General features: G+C 42.6%; 3 protein-coding genes across 3 annotated transcripts; 1 reads left to right on the top strand and 2 right to left on the bottom strand.

The window, feature by feature from the left end:
* Positions 1-12: 12 nt before the first annotated feature.
* Positions 13-660, bottom strand: LOC130990597 (uncharacterized). The gene has a single exon (XM_057914820.1). It carries the CDS (start codon positions 658-660, stop codon positions 13-15), a length of 648 nt encoding a protein of 215 aa, XP_057770803.1.
* A 584-nt stretch (positions 661-1244) lies between these two features.
* Positions 1245-2056, bottom strand: LOC130990596 (uncharacterized). Its single transcript, XM_057914819.1, has 2 exons — positions 1690-2056; positions 1245-1594 (listed from the first exon to the last, which is right to left on the bottom strand). The coding sequence occupies exons 1-2, from the start codon at positions 2054-2056 to the stop codon at positions 1245-1247; spliced, it is 717 nt and encodes a 238-aa protein (XP_057770802.1).
* A 10414-nt stretch (positions 2057-12470) lies between these two features.
* On the top strand, positions 12471-14090 carry LOC130990595 (uncharacterized). Its single transcript, XM_057914818.1, has 5 exons — positions 12471-12553; positions 12749-12848; positions 12940-13239; positions 13322-13429; positions 13519-14090. Exons 1-5 carry the CDS (start codon positions 12471-12473, stop codon positions 13969-13971), a joined length of 1044 nt encoding a protein of 347 aa, XP_057770801.1. The 3' UTR covers positions 13972-14090.
* The last annotated feature ends 2622 nt before the right edge of the window (positions 14091-16712 follow it).

Below are 16712 nucleotides of genomic sequence, written 5' to 3'. Positions count from 1 at the left end.
AGGACAATTTGTTCACTCCCAATGCATGCAATCAATACTGCCAATCATGCCTGGGAAACCATGTTGTTCTCCAACATAGAGCTGCCTTGCCAAATCTTGTTCATTATGCCTTCTGAGATACGTACCACCGAAGCAAGAAATAACACCTTTCACAAAATGGACTAAATCATCTCTTGTGGAAGATGAACTTATTCGTAGATACTCATCGACAACATCGGAAGATGTCCCATAAGCCAATACCCTCATGGCTCCAGTACATTTCTGCAATGATGAAAGACCTACTCTGCCGGTGGCATCTCGTCTCTGTTGAAAAAACTCATCATTAGCAGTAACAGCTTCCACTATTTGAATGAATAGCGATTTCTGCATGCGAAAACTCCACCGGAAGATTTCTGGAGTATACGTTGGGCTATCACTGAAGTAGTCGTTGATCAAACGCTCTGCACCAAACTCGCGTTCCCTATCACAATATCTCCTGTTGGCTGTTGGAATTTGATTTCCTACAATCAGATTATGATTGTTTATGATCATATTTTGGATGATGCTATCAAATTGACGATTTTGTTGATAAACTCGTTCTTCCCATTCATCAAGTTCATTGGAATGGAAAACATCAGAACTTGAGTCTGAATCAACTGAAGAGTTTTCATTCACAGACATATTTGTATGAGAAATGGAAAAATAATAGGGTAAAGGTATACTTGAGCAAAGAGTGAGATGTGTTTGTGTTTTATTGAGATATGTTTCATCTGGCATTTATAGAATAATATTGAAAAGTGGGATAAGATAGCTAGATTAGAATTGATACGGTTGCATTGATCTAGGCTGGCAAAAATGACATACGCATGTCTTTGGAAATAATGTTGTGTCAGAATGACAAATGCATGTGAATTGGAAGAAATTACTAGTGCATGTGAATTGGAAGAAATGACAAGTGCATGTGAATAGGAAAAAATGACAAGTGCATGTGAATGCATTTAAAGCTTTGTCAGAATTGGTCAAATGCTTTGGGAAGCTAAACGGATCCAATGCTATTCAATTTTACATGAAATACACTTTTTCATTAATTAAACATAAAATAAGTACATAACACAATTTGCGAAAACTAAAATCAGACAAATAGAAAGCACACAAATTAAAAGCACAAAAATATAAAGTACATAAACTAAAATTACATAGAAAGCACATGATTAAAATACATTCACTCTCCAAACACAATTTTAGTTAGTTGACGTTTCATCTCTTCATCTTCTGGAGATAAGTGCTCTTTCGCCAACAATTGAAGCAACATTTTTTCTTTCATCTTCATTGCGTTTCTTTGTAACTTCTCGCGCTCGAGTCTTTATTAACTCAGCTTCGGCATCTCTAGTGAGTCTCATTGCACGAAGTTCTGCAGCAACAACAGATTCATGAGTAGATTCAGATTGTGAGACCTTACCTTTTTCTTTCCTTTTTGCCTTATCTCTTCCAATGGGACGAGTCGCAGTTGACAGTTCAGATGTTGGAGTTTCTGGATTAGAAGGGATAGAAAATCCCCCATCTTCCGAAGTCTTTGATCTTTTCGAACTGCCACCACTTTCCTGGTCATCAACATCTTCACTTTGACGACGAAAAACATGGGTGGTATCATGAACATTCTACTTGGGATGTTTACTCATAACTTGATTAAATACAACCAAGTCTAGAAACTTATTTCCACTTGCTTCGTAATGGAATGAGCTTCTTTCTCAACATCGTTGTCGCTCATGCCACTCCTTCTACGAGCATTTGCTTCCCTGCAAGTAGCAACCCATTTGTTTCCATTTTCGTTAAGACGTTTCCAGCGACCTTTCATCGATTCAATGCTTCGTTCGTTGAGCTCATTTGGATTTTTTGCTTGAGTGTTGTGATACAATTTATGAACACGTGCCCAAAGTGATTCCCCTCTTTGATCTTTTTCTCGAACGCTATCTTCGCTAGCATAGATCCAAGATGACATAAGGGCAACATCTTCCTTCACACACCAAGCTACATTTTTTGCCTCTTTCTGATTTTTGTTTGGGCGTTGAACACCCATAAACAAATTACGAGAGATATTTTCTGATGTGGAAATTCTTTGAGAGGTAGAAATTTGACGTAAATTTGGAGAAAATTGAGATTCATAAAATTGAGAATTTGGTGATTTTCGAAATTTGAAAAAAAAAGGAGGAGTCGGATAAGATGAAAAATTTGCAGAATCTTGAGGATTAGGATAATCTTGGGAGTTTTGATGATTTTGAGAATTTGGAAAATAATAATTGGGATAATTTGGATCCATAATAGAAATATAGTGAAATGAAGAAAGAGAGAGTTTTTGTTTGGGTGTGAAAATATAGTGAAATTAGGCTCTATTTATAGAGCTAAAAATAAGAAAAATTTTAATATAATTTTAATATATTTTTTATAAAGATAAAACATTATAAAATTTTATTTATCCAAATATTTAATCCACCAGTTAAAATTTGACATGTGGCATGGAAAGAGAAAAAAGGGAGATGCGTGACTTGGGACGACAGATCCCCCAGGTCGAGCAATTTCCATGACTTTGCAATTTTTTTTATCAACTTGTTTTGTCTTATGCGCATGACTTTCCCCAAATGTCACGGTTGGGGGTAGTCTTAGAAGTGTTGCTTTATCCTTATTTTTCACTTTTTTATCACTTTCAATTCTAATTAAAATATATTTTCAAATCTCAATACACTTAAAAATATTTTCTCCACTTTTAATACATTCAACAATTTTTTCTTAAAACTCGTATCACTCCCTCCAATGAAGTTTTTTCGTGGACGAAGGAAGTATTTTTAAAATAAAATAATTCACATTAATTACTCAATTAAAAACCTAAGTTCGAAAATGTATACATTATCAAATTTGTATTGTCAATAGTTAAAATACCAATTAATTTTATTAATTAATAATGAATATAACAAATTCATCAAAAAATAAAAGCAAATATAGATGATAGAGAATAAATTATGTATGAAATCTTAAATAATCATAATTTATTCGTTCCAAGTATATTATCTATACTTCAAAAAAGAAGAAAAATATATCTCACTGTGATCCTATCAATACGTTACGATGTACCCATATAGACAAGTAGTCAAGACAAACTCCTTCCATCTATACTGCAGCCTAAACCAACGACTCGTCCTAGAGTCATCTCGGCTGTGATCAGTTTATATCTCTTAAGGTTATTCCAATTATGTGGTCTTCTGTGATCTACAACACACTATATACTCTACTTTATAGAGACAAATGGCATACATATGCAATCATGAACACAATCAGATAGGAGATTAAATAGTGAACTTAGGAAACATTGTATACAAGCATAAAACGTTCTTGCTTTCAGTATACAAATCCAACACTACTTGGACATCGTACATCCCGGGAGGTCATGGCAGTACGGCACTGGAAGTGCCTGTGTGAGCCAGTTAGTAGGGGGTCTACTAGTTGCACTGTCACTTCGGGGATGTCTCAGCAGATGTACGAGACACGAATCTCCGAAGTAGAGGAGCGCCTGGCTGCAGAGCGAGCAACACGTGTAGCCCTCGAGCAGTGGATGACTGAAGAACAAGCAAGGCGTGCAGCCCTCGAGGAGCGGAAGGCTATGTTTGAGCAATATATGAGGCAGTCGGGTCGTCCTCGATCCCCTACTTGATTAGGTCTTCCCCCATCGTCCTAAATTCTGCATATTTATAGTATTCGTTTCGATTTTGAATATTTTGGAACATTGCAGTTGCACTTCGTATTTACATAAGCTAGAATGATAAAATAATAATAATAATAATAATAATAATAATAATAATAATAACAATTAATAAATAAATATTTTTTCAAAATAAAAATACCGACGGAAACGAGACCGATCCGTAATTTACAACATATCTTGGATATCATCTCGACATATTATAAGGTTATGATTGTGTGATATTGTATATTACTCCCTCTCTCCCTGAAAATTGTGACTTTATTACTATATCGGGACGTCCCTGAAAATTGTGACATTTCTTTAATTGGAAATGACCCCACAAACTTTCTCTCTCACTATTTACTAAAAGGTGTGGGATATAATCTCCACTTAAACACAACTACCACACTTTTTTTAAAAAACTCGTGCCATCTCCTTTGGGTCTCAATTTTTAGGGATGGAGAGAGTATTAAATTACGATTTTATTAAAAGATCAAAAAAAAGAAAAAAACAACCTAAGAAAACCCTTAAATGCACAGCAAAACAAACTCAGGGCTGAGCCTCATTAAAACCTTGTTATAGAAAACCCAAAGGGAAAAACCATAACAAGAAAAAAGAGTACTCGTCTAAAATACAGTTGAAACAAAAATAGACCAACAAACGAGAACGCAGGGAGAGATCACTTCAGGAGCTCTGGCCTAACCATCGCCCCTGACACACACCCGTCGTGCGGTATGGACAAAATACCTGTGTATGCCCTGTACAGACAGTACACGCTCATACTTCTCACAACAAGAACTTTAGTCTTAGCGGTAAGCGTAGGGTCGAATCCCACAGGGAGTGAGGAACCACTTTGTTCTCCTACGACAAACTGAGGTGTCACAATTCTCAATCTGTATACTCTGCACAAGAAATAAACAAGATCAATAATAACAAAGGGGTGAGGTTATTCAGTTAGGTCATAACTGTTGTTAACATTCGATTCGGTCATAGGCACACTGATGATCCGTCTATGATCCATACAAACCCAAGGCGTGGCCCAAAGACATTGGGGCGTTTCAAGGGGTTATACTTCACATATAGGATGGTTGATCTCATTGTGGTCACTTGGTCCGAAGGTCACACAATCCCCGGTCACAAGGCAGTGCTTCACTTCTCCGTAGATAGTAGCCATACCCGTTACTCACCAAGTATGGCCCTCATCAACCTTCTCTCCCGAGGTCCCCAACTCCACGCTTTTAGTGACACATGCCTCCTGGACTCAACTATTTCCGGCTTTGTCAGCCGACCAGTCATAGACATGCTACGGCGCCGAGATTGCTTTCCTCGTTTGATAACCATGGCTTTATGCCTCGTCACAGTTGATGGATAGCCTCTAGAGAAGCCCAAGACTGAGGAAGGGCAGTGTATCCCATCAACCCTTTCCCCACCTTCTGGATCTACAACGCCTTTTGTTGACGCTGCTCAGCTACTCGGTCTTGGGCATACCGATTGTTGTACCTTGGTATACCCTGGCCTTTGCTTGTCATGGACAGCGTTTTACCGAACGGAGATCACCCGTTAGGCCCCTACTATCCATGGTTTCGAACAGATCCTTCCGGAACCACGAGATTCAACCGGAAGAACAAGTGCCTCACGAATGTTTACATGTTAACAACAATTACTTCCACCCCTAAAACCTCACCTAAAGAATTACTCACACATAACGGAATTCATAAATGTAAAATAGATTGAACACATGAGAGAACGAAAAGAAATACTGAAATAGATAAATAGTACCTAGGCTTCAAGCCTTCAAAATTGTTCAAAAGTAAAAACACAACGGAATAGGGAAAAGCACGGAAATGTAAATTGTTTCGGATGCCACACACGGCGAACTTAAAATGATAACTAAAGTAAAACAAGAGTTTCAAGGTGCCAGAAGCTTGTGCACGCTGCACATCGTTAGTCTTTTATACTGCCGGATGGTAGAGGCCTAACCCTAGCTGCGCCGGTTCCAAATCTTCGCCGGGATCTTCTTTCCTTATTTAGCTCGATCTTTGATTGATCCTGATTGAAGATGGCGTCCAGCTGCAAGCTTAGTCAACCTTTCCCATTCCTTCGATCCTTCCAGTTTCTTCTTCTTTCTTCCACTTGTTTCTTCGAGATCTCCGAGATTGACCTTTCCTTTTATAGCTCTGGCTGTCTGCTTCTCCTGGTAACGATCAGACGGACTGCTCTTATCGGTGTGGCTCATACCAGGTGGTTGCTCCAGGTTCCCATGCCCCAAGTTGAATTGGAGAGGTACTTGTTGGCCGAAGTTCCATGCTGGTAAACATGACTTAGCAATCTGGGCTTGGTAATGCCCATTCTGACCGCATTTCCTCCGTTTCTGCTCTACTGATCTTCCTTCCTCCACAACTTTGTTTTTCCCCCTGACAGACCTGTACCGACACAAATAAAGAGAAAAATAGGGCCAAATGGCCCAAAAGTCGAAGACGCATCACACCTACACACTTAAAGCATACTTGTCCTCAAGTATGTAGGTGGATTCACAGAAGACACGGACGAAAAGGTTGAAAGAAAAGGAATAAAACTAAAAGACACGAAACTTGCACAGATTTCAGGATCAGATCATACCAACATGCATCATTCAGTTCAAACAGACCACAAACCAGAGTAATGATCATGCATAAAGTGTGATGGTAGTCTCTCTTTTCGCTCAAGCACCGGGTTAAGTGTTTACACTCATGATTTGCTGTGCTAGTTCCTCTAAGAGTTTGATTGAAGACTACAAGTTAAGCACACTAGTATGACTCATCAAAGGGTCTTTGTTGGGTTGTAATGGGGTATACGGAGCTAAGGTGAGGTATATATGGTTCAGTGACTAATTTCAGTATCACCCTTACTCAGTATACGCGTTCAGTACAGCTACAACCAACCCTTAATTTCCCGCTTTCAATGGGGTTCATTTTTCTTTGATTCTATTTGTGGGCAATCATTTTTATTCACCAATTTTTTTTGTGCCCAGATTTCTTTCTTTCTTATAATTCCCTGTTCACCATTTCATTCACTTCATAAATTATTTCTCCTAGATATAGCATTAACAAAGCTCAAGAAAGAATGAATTCGGCTCAAGTTGGCATACAAGGGATTATTTTTCGCATTACATATCAAAGAAAAATCTGGGGCCCTAAATCAAAGAATCGTGCCCAAATCACACAAGTCATGAACTAGCAAAAATGAGTCCTCAAACAAAGTCAAGATTTTCTAGTCACATCAAATTCTCACCACAAACATGCATTTTTTCAATTTGGCCCTGATCTCACCGGTGGGGTACTCTCAGTATCCTCACAGCTACCATCATGGATTTCATACTCAATCCACCAATTCATACCAAGACTGAAATCAGCATGCACAATCCTTCACCATCAAACAATGCAAGTAGACTCGACTAACACAGATTAAACAGACACTAAAACAAGAAAAGTAAAAAGATAAAATAAAACCTAATCTACGAGTTCAGGGGAAAAAGACTTAGTCGTTTTGGTCGGAGGATCTTGCCTCCGCATTCAGCCGATCCATGATTGCTTTGAAGCCAGCATCCATAGCCTCCCTCAGGGTTGTGATCTCCGCGCTCAGCATCAGCAGCTCGTCTTTTACTTCCTTCATTTCTGCCAACAACATTACACTCTCGCTGCTGAGAAGGCGGGGTGCCTCTTGCTCCAGTGGCCTCCTCGTTCTGGTCTAGCTGCTGCTGCTGCTCCCTCAGGATATACCAGACTGTATCTCCCACCTTCGTCTGCCTCGACCACCCTCCAGCGCACGAACCTGCCTAAGTCCAGAAAGCGACTTTCGGCCAGGGCTGCATCATCTGAGCTCTTTGCGTCGAACTTAATGAGCTTTTCTGCCAAGATGGTCACCAGTGAGCAGAGCGAGAGGAACTTGTTGGTATGGGTCACCCCATACTGAAATTGAAGTGCCACGGTGAGCCCGAAATTCACCTTTTTCCTCTCCATCATGCACCACAACAGGAAGACTTCCTGTTGGGTGACCACATTGGAACCTTCCAGCCGGCCGTAGATGTTGTAGGCCAGCCACCTGTGGCAGATCTGCAGGGCGGGGTCCCGGATCTCATTTGACTTGCTGATGTTTTTGACATACTTGCTTCCGGTAGACAGCAGCGACCAGTAATGGTCAATCCGACTTCTCCACTCTGGTGCGGCTATGGTTTCTGCTTGCTTGTACTCCTCATCGTAGACTTCTGTGGTTTCAATCACCCCCAGGTGGATGTTAAGCTCGTTGATCGAGAGCGGAAATATCCTACCTTGCATCTGGAACCGCAAGGTTCCTGGGGTCTCAATTGTGTAGTTTCCTTTGGGCTTGAACTCGACAGTTCCCATGAACTCCTCCGTTAACTTTTGGTATGCTTTAGGGTTCCACTCCAGTACCTTCTTCCAACCAATCCCCTCAAAATATCCCTCTACTTTCTCCTTGATTCCCAAATCCTCCAAAGCTTCAGTAACTAGAAAGTACCAAGGGGTAATTTCTCTGTTTTGTAGGACTGCAGACCGCTGGCTGTCTCTCGGTATGACTACTCCTGAAGTAGTGGTGCGTATCAGCCCTTTTTGCTTTGCAAGTTTCGGCTTTGCAGTAGTGGCTGTACTGGAGGTGGGTTTCTTTGGCGCCAAAACCTCCTCAGACTTAGAGCTATCCACGGTCTCAGTTCTCTCCGGATCTTCCTCAACTTGCTTGCTCTTTCCTTTCTCAGCAGGGGTTGCTCTCCTAGTTCTGCTCTGAACCTCCTTACCCTTCGTCTTACTTCCGGCCGCCGCCGGTCTGGTCTTCGTGGGCAGAGGGGGCTTGGTGACGTCCAACTTCCTTTTTGCTCCGACTCTCGCCACCTTGCTCTGAGGGGTGGAGGTCTCCATCTCAATCTCTTGCGTGGCCTCCTCTCCTTCTTCTTCTCCCTCTTCGGATGCCGTTGCCGTCTTTCCTTCTTCGAGAGATGGTGCCTGTGGTTCAGGGGGAATCGGAGTGGGTTCCCGCTCTTTGGCAGTTCGAGCGGGAGTTTCCTTCTTAAGAGCTTTCCTAGGCTTTTTCACTGGTGGGGTAGGTGCGACTTGTTCTTCCTCGATGGCTTTTTCTGATTTCTCGACCATTTCCTCCGCCGCCTCTTTTTCTGCCTCACGCTCCTCTTCCACAGGAACATCTTCTGGCCCTATCTCCTCCGCTTGACTGACCGCGACCGGATCTTCTGTAGCTCTGGTAGATGTTTCCTCGGATACGGTTCGTCCGGTGGTCCGTTTAGTTGGAGGTTGGGGCTTGGCAACCTTCTTCTTTGCCGGAACTCGAGTGCTCCCGGAACCAGTCTCGCCTTTGGTTTTCGCCATTGCGGGTGTTTAGGATTGAGAAGGTGCTTGAGAGGTTAGGGTTTTGCGTAGGAAATTATGGAACTGGGTGGTTTTTAAAGTGGTACGAGCAGTTACTGAAATTGAAGGCGGTGGAAAGTGGTGAAGATCGTGTGTAGCAGTTATGGAAATTTAGGGTTTTTGGGAGAAGTGGGGGTAGTGTTTAAGGGAAGTGGGGGTGACAGTTATGGCAGATTTTGAATTAAGGAAAGAATAATCTTCCCAAAATTTGAAATTCAAATTTTCCTTCGGAAACCCAAACGTTTCCGTCACATCATGTCAGACTGCTGCCTCCGCCTTTCTAACGTCATCCTTCCCCGGTTAGCCCTCTTCTGCTTGCAAAACTCCAAATCCTCCACCTACACACTTTGCAACGCAAAGTGGGTTTGAAATCACCACTGGGCCTCCGCCTCTGTGCTTTCTCCGACCCATCTCTCCTGCAAGTTAGTGCATCCAAACAAAACATAACAACTTAAAATAAAAGAAAATTCGGTATAGACCATACCGAAGTAACCACACTGGGTTGCCTCCCAGCAAGCGCTCTTGTTTCCTGTCTTGAGCTCGACCTTCCTTCACTCTTCACTCGTACTCAGGGTCGAGAAGGTGGCATTCCTCCTTCTCCTTTTCTACTTCAGCAAGCTCGTGATAGGGCTGAAGGCGGTGCCCATTCACCACGAACGTATCAACTCCATTGTGATCATATACTTCAATGCTTCCGTTTGAAAAAATCTCTTTGATCACGAATGGTCCTGACCATTTTGAGCGAAGCTTCCCAGCCATCATCTTGAAGCGTGAATTGAAGAGTAGGACTTTTTGTCCCACCACTAATTCCTTCTTCCTGATCTTGGCATCATGGACCCTTTTGGTTCGCTCCTTATAGAGCACCGTATTGTCGTAAGCCTCCAACCGAAGTTCTTCCAACTCACTCAGCTGCAACTTTCTTGTTTCTCCAGCTAGGGTCGTACTGAGATTAATTTGCTTAATTTCCCAGTACGCCTTATGTTCGATCTCCACAGGCAAATGACATCTTTTCCCATAAAGTAAACGGAACGGGGACATTCCAATCGGTGTCTTGAAAGCAGCTCTATATGCCCACAACGCGTCCCCCAAATGGTCACTCCAGTCCTTACGGTTGGGGTGCACTACCTTTTCCAGGATGCTCTTTATCTCCCTGTTGGAAATCTCGGCCTGACCATTTGCTTGGGGGTGATATGCAGTGGTGACCTTGTGTGTCACCCCCATCTTCTTGGTTAGCGCTCTGATAATGGCATTACAGAAATGAGACCCTTGGTCACTGATTAGAATTTTGGGTATACCATATCTCCCGAACACTTGCTCCTTCAGGAAACCTGCCACGGTATGAGCATCATTGCTTGCGGTTGCCTTGGCTTCAACCCACTTTGATACGTAATCCACTGCCACCAAAATGTATTCGTAGTTCTTTGACTTTGGGAAGGGTCCCATAAAGTCAATCCCCCATACGTCGAAAATTTCGACCGGCATGATCGAAACTTGTGGCATTTCATCCTTTGCGGTAATACCTCCAGTCATCTGGCACTTCGGGCAGCTCTGTACCCATTTCCTTGCATCCGCAAATATGGTGGGCCAGTAGAATCCACTCTCCAAGATTCTGTGGGCCGTGCGCTTTCCTCTAAAATGTCCGCTATTTGCTGTTCCATGACACATGTCCAAAATTTGGGCATGCTCATCCTCAGGTATGCATCTCCGTATGACTTGATCTGCTCCAGTCTTCCAGAGATATGGATCCTCCCAGTAATAGTCACTACAAGAAAAGTTATCGGACACCGACGGATTTACCGACGGAATGATATCCGTCACAGATTACCGACGGATCGACGACGGAATCGACGACGGAAATACAGTATTAGACATTACGACTGAAATAACGACGGATTTACCGACGGACATTTTTTCTCGACATTACCGACGGAATCAACGACGGAATACCGATGGAACATGTACCGACGGACCATATTCCGTCGTTATTATTTCGTTTTAAATTATATGAATTTTTAAATTAATAAATAGCGACGGATTTATGCCCGTCGGTAATAGCGACGGACTGAAATCCGTCGGTAATAATTTGTTTTAAATTTTTTCGGAATTAAATTAAATGATAGCGACGGATTTTTGTTCCGTCGGTAACAGCGACGGAAAAATCCGTCGCAAAATCCATCGGCAAGCCCTAAAATCCGGATTTAATTGGGCAGCCCCCCATTTTAGTTTCCGCGCCTCCATTTTCGCGAAATCACCCTTCTTCTTCAAAATTCCTCCCTCTGAATCCAATCGCCGGCGACGAACCCCGTTCGGCCCATCACCTCGCCCCAACCGTTCTCCCCATCCGCCACCGACGTTCTCCCCCTCCGCCGCCTCTGAGTTCTCCCTTGCGTTCCGGTTCAGCCAAGGTTTTCCCGTCGCCGCTGCCACAGCGCCCTCGCCGGCGCCTTGTCCTCCGCTGCCCGCGCCGCGTCGCCAGCCTCCACAGCAACATCGCCGGCGTCCTTTCCTCTGCTGCCAGGATCCACAGGGCTCACCGGCGCCGGATTCCTCCACTGCCCAATCCGCCAGCCACCTGCCGCCCTCCGCAGCCACCTGCGCCGATTCCTCCGCCGCCAGCCACCTGCCGACGTCCTCCTCCACCAGCAACCGTCCGCTGCCTCCGATTCCTTCAAGTCTAGGTTTGTAATTTTTTTTTAATTTTCATTAATTATTTGAAATCCTATTATATTTTAGTTTAAATTTTGTATTAATATTCTGTAAAATTGTATTTTTTATTGAATTAAATTATATAATGCTTAACATATAATATTTTTATTGCATTAAATTTTTATATGTTCACTCACATAATTATAATATGCTCACAAATAGTTTCAAGAACATTGAATAGTTTTATAGTATTGTAAAATTTCCCTTCGAAAATGTCTTTTTTATTGGATTAAAAATGTCTTTTTACTGTAAATTTTCTTTAATGAGATGAAGAAAAATAGACTTGATTGAATGATATTATTTTTAAGAAAAATAAACTTGATTGTTTATTTTATTAAATTATAATTTTATATACTTTGGCTCTTGAATAATTATTAAATTCTTTTTTTTGTTTTGGATTAATTCTCATTTGTAGTATTTCACTCTACCATTGCTTCTTGAGGAAGAAAAAAAGAAGCTAAGGTGAACAAAAAGAAAAGCTAGTAACAAAACAAGTAAGTTTTCATTACATTATCTTTTGTTTTGTTAGTATGGCTCAAATGGTAGCCATGGTTAGATTTTAAAATTTTAGATGAGCATGTATCTAAGTGTTTTTATTCTTTTTTATATATATTTTAGATGAGCATGTATCTAGGTAGTAAATGGAGATTAGGTTGGGGGATGGCTGTGTTCCATCCCATTTTGTTGCTGTGGTGATGGCTTGGAGCCGCGTATGTGTTTTTGTGTTTGATTTATAGAATTTGTGTTGAACATGTGTTATATAATTATCATAGTTTCTTTTGATGTTCTATAGACTTAGAGATTATTAAAACTCTAAAAGTCAGTACATATAAAATTTCTAACACACTTAAATGAACTAAAATTGTAGAAATGAGTGAAAATCGTGAGTGGATGTATCGACGTTTTCTACCTGATGGAGCTTTGAATCTCGATTTTCAAGCAAGTTCAAAAATCCAGAAGGTTTCAATTGGAAACTCACTCCACCTGCTATCAAGACATCGTACTTTCAGGAATTTAAGGTATGAATATAATTTAATTCTAGTTGTTTAATAAAATACATATACATATTAGTTAATGTTTATAAATTTATTTTGTTTGTTGTTTGAATAGAAACATTTCACATGGGATCCGGCGATAGAGGCAGATGTCTATAAGCTTTGGTTAGAGGTTGCTGCGCGGAGGTATAAGGATTTTGTTTTCGACATCAAGAAAAAAAAGAACGACAAGAGGCCTTCTTTTATTCACGAGGAAGTCTGGCCTAATTGGCTTAAGTATTGGGACTCTGATGAATTCAAAGCCAAATCAGAGATAGCAAAAAAGTGTAGGATGTCTGAGCCTTTAGGTCCTGGAACCGGTCAAGTGAAGCACAAAGGAGGTTCGAGGTCTATTCTTCAGTATGCTGAAGACGTGGTACGTTGAAATTTTATTCATATTATTTTTTTTCATTGATAGTCATATTAATAATATTTATATTTGTTACATTTTTTAAAAGGCTAAAAGGAAAGGTGTGGAGCCGACTGACTGTTTCTACGATGCTTATGAGATCCTTCATAAGAACAAGGATGGTACTTATACAGACGAGAAGTCGAGACAGATTGGAGTACGTAGTAAAGTATTCTAAACGTATTTAAGTATTATTTTTATTGCTCTAATTCTTAAATATAAATCGTGATATATATATTATTGTAGGAAAAGATGCAGGAATTAGTTGCTTCTCAGAGTCAGCCTGTGGATGATGATTCTGATCCACCAGAGATCGATATGAACAAGGTGTATGTGGAGGCTGTTGGTGGACTCGACAGGAAAAAGAGAATGTTTGGAGTCGGTGGACTTGCAGCCAGTTATAGGAGCAGTGAGCAGTCGAGTGGTACATCTCAGTTCCATGGTCATACTGTCGATCCACAGCGACTTGTGGACATGGAGCAGCAGTTGCAGGATGCCTTAGCAGAGATAGCACGTCAGAAGGAGGAGATGAGGCAGAAAGAACAGCAGACCGATGCTCGATTTGAGGCTCAGCAGCGTATGTTCGAGGACCAGCAGCGTATGTTCGAGGACGCTCAGCAGCGTATGCTCGACCAGATATTGGCTAGGCTTCCATCTGGATCTACGGGACCCACTCCACCCACCGGACCATCATCTTGATTATTATGTTGTATTTCTGTATTTTGAGTACTTGACTATTTCTATTATGTTTTCTTAACACTTGAATATTTTGTTATGTATGATTATATGTATGATTTAGAATTTTAATATTTTATTGATTTTTTGTTTTTGGTGATTGGTGTATTATTATTAAATTGCGATTTTATTAAGAAAACGAAAAAGAAAAAACCTAAAAGAACCCTTGAAAGCACAAGAGAGCAGACTAAGGGCCGAGCCTCGTTAAAACCTTTCCACGGAAAACCCAAAGGGAAAAACCGCAGAAAGGAAAAAGAGTACCCGTCTACAATAAAAAACCGCAAGAGGAGAGAGCGGAAGGGAAAGTTTCAGGAACTCCGGCCGAACCATCGTCCCCAAACAAACCCGGCTCTCCCCCGAACAACCGAAAGAAAGGCAGCAAGGCCGGTGAGACGCCGTCGCCAAGAGCCCCAAAACAAACACAAAAACAAAAACAGAAACCAAAAAGGCACGGGATAACGCCGACGCCGAAGGCACAGGCACAAACGAAAAACAACAGCACACCAACTGCTCGACCAAAGCCCAGAACCGCCGAACACCAACTGCTCGAAGACATACCAGCGAAAGCAGCACGCCAACTGCTCGACTAAAAACCCGAAAAAAGCCACGCACCAGTCCAAACTCGAGGGAGCTTTGTCCACCGCTAAGCTGCCCTTCCCACCACTGCTCCAGCTCTCTTCCCTGCAAAAGAACGCCCGAGCATGTCCAAAGCAAACCTTCGAGGCCAAAAAGGAAGCCATCCAGCATGAAGCCCGCCCTCTTCAAACCGTGCCAGCCCAGCAACGATCTGAACCCCCGCGAAAAACAGCACCTCGGCAGCCGAAAAACACCACCACCAAGCCACAGAGCGCTGTAACCAAGAGCCAGCGCCCAGCCCAACCCCAGAAACCAACGCAGCAAGTTCGAACGCACCCATCAGAATTTCACACGCACGGAGCTATGAGTTGACATGTCAAGGGCAGCCACCTTTTTAATCTCCTCCAAGGCATAAGGCCACCACCCTTCGTTGCGATCCGGATTTGCCATCAAATCCGCCGGCTTGTTTCCTTCCCGAAAAATGTGAGAGACCTGAAAGCTGATTTGAGATATAATCTTTAAAACATAATTCCAATCAGCCCTGAAGCGCCAGGGGACCTTCGTCGAACGACTTTGAAGGAGGCTGACCACATACGTGGAGTCCGCTTCCAGCCAAAGATGCTTCCAACCCCTCTGATGAGCAATGCGAATCGCATGCATAACCGCCAGAAGTTCAGCCTCAAAAGCAAAGCCCTGACCTCCTTTAAAATGGAAACAACCTCGCACCCATCCCCAATTATCTCTAAACACCCCACCAGCTGCGATGAGACCAGGTGCGCCCGTAGCCGATCCGTCCGTGTTTACTTTTATCCAACTTCCCACCGGAGGCCACCAATGGACCTCCATCATCATCGGGGGAGGCCTTGCCCGAGTCGCCACCCCAATGCGCCGAAGAATAGAGTAATCACTCCAAGAGTTGTTCGAATAACCAAGGTTCGAAAATTGGGAGTCCATGTCTTTAAACGCGACTTTCAGGAAGCTCAAGAGCATTTTAGGATGAAACGTCTTTCCATCAAAAGTGACTTGATTTCTACAGTCCCAAACTTTCCAAAGCATATTTATTATAGCCGCTTTCCAAAAAGCCGACACCAGAGGGCTAAAATCCACATGCCACGAGGCCACGAGGAACGAGTGAATGTCCGTGCTCCTTTCCAGATCACGTTTATCAAACCAAACCAACAACTCCTCCCATGCCGAGCGAATAGCAGTACAATCCCAGAAAAGGTGCGTCAAAGTCTCCTCCTCTTTGCTACACATAATACAACGGTTGGGGCCCTGAATCCCCCTCCTACGAAGGCAATCAAGCGTAGGCATCTTGTTATGAATTATCCGCCAACAGGTCAGCGATCTGCGATCCGGAATAAATCGTTCCCACAGCCATTTCCCCCAGGCAACTTTGGGGAAGGAGGGACTGATATGCGCATAAGCAATCGCCGAGGTAACAGCCCCGGTATCCGAGGGCTTCCAAACGCGAACATCTTCGTCGTCACCAATAGGAATGAGTAGCATATCCACCACCACATCCGGAAATTGAACGATGAAATCCTCCGTGAAATGCCAAATCCCATCATAAAAGTAATCCTCCACCGCTTGATTCAGGAAGATGTGCATGAAATCGGGGACTCCAAGTTTATCCACCAGCTTGTAGCCGAGCCAATCATCTCTCCAGAACAACGTACTGGCTCCCGTACTTATAAAAGAAAAAGAATTCCCCACCATCTGATCGACCTGACTGCGAACACTCGTCCAAAAAGGGGAAGAAGCCAAAGCCCATTTAGCATGACAAAAATTATCAAGGTATCTGGTACGAAGGATAGCCAAAGCGTAATCTTTCCCTTCAATAAGCCGCCAAGCAGTTTTCATCAGAAAGCTTCTATTCATGCTAGAAAACGATCTGACACCCAAGCCACCCTCCTCCCTAGGCGCACAGACCCGTGACCAGCTCACCGGGCAGAAAGACTTTTGCTCGGTATTACCAGTCCAAATAAAATTCCTACAATGTCGGTCTAACGCGTAGATCAAGGAATTAGGCCATTTATACACCAACATCGAGTGAGTGACCGAGCTCTGAATGACCGAGCGGACCAGACAAATTCTTCCCGCCATAGACAGATGTAGTCCTTTCCAAC

Source organism: Salvia miltiorrhiza, chromosome 6, assembly GCF_028751815.1.
Source record: "Salvia miltiorrhiza cultivar Shanhuang (shh) chromosome 6, IMPLAD_Smil_shh, whole genome shotgun sequence".
Taxonomy (NCBI): Eukaryota; Viridiplantae; Streptophyta; class Magnoliopsida; order Lamiales; family Lamiaceae; genus Salvia; species Salvia miltiorrhiza.
The sequence above is the reverse complement of the archived record's forward strand: the minus strand, read 5'-3'. Positions and strand labels throughout refer to the sequence as shown.

Excerpts from the sequence above, each read along its gene's own strand:
- LOC130990597 (XM_057914820.1), bottom strand. The coding sequence starts at position 660 with ATGTCTGTGAATGAAAACTCTTCAGTTGATTCAGACTCAAGTTCTGAT.
- LOC130990596 (XM_057914819.1), bottom strand. The coding sequence starts at position 2,056 with ATGGGTGTTCAACGCCCAAACAAAAATCAGAAAGAGGCAAAAAATGTA. Across the intron at positions 1,595-1,689 it reads TACGAAGCAAGTGGAAATAA|ATGTTGATGACCAGGAAAGT; the intron begins GTTTCTAGACTT and ends GTCAAAGTGAAG.
- LOC130990595 (XM_057914818.1), top strand. The coding sequence starts at position 12,471 with ATGGAGATTAGGTTGGGGGATGGCTGTGTTCCATCCCATTTTGTTGCT. Across the intron at positions 13,240-13,321 it reads TTCAGTATGCTGAAGACGTG|GCTAAAAGGAAAGGTGTGGA; the intron begins GTACGTTGAAAT and ends ATTTTTTAAAAG. Across the intron at positions 13,430-13,518 it reads AGAAGTCGAGACAGATTGGA|GAAAAGATGCAGGAATTAGT; the intron begins GTACGTAGTAAA and ends ATATTATTGTAG.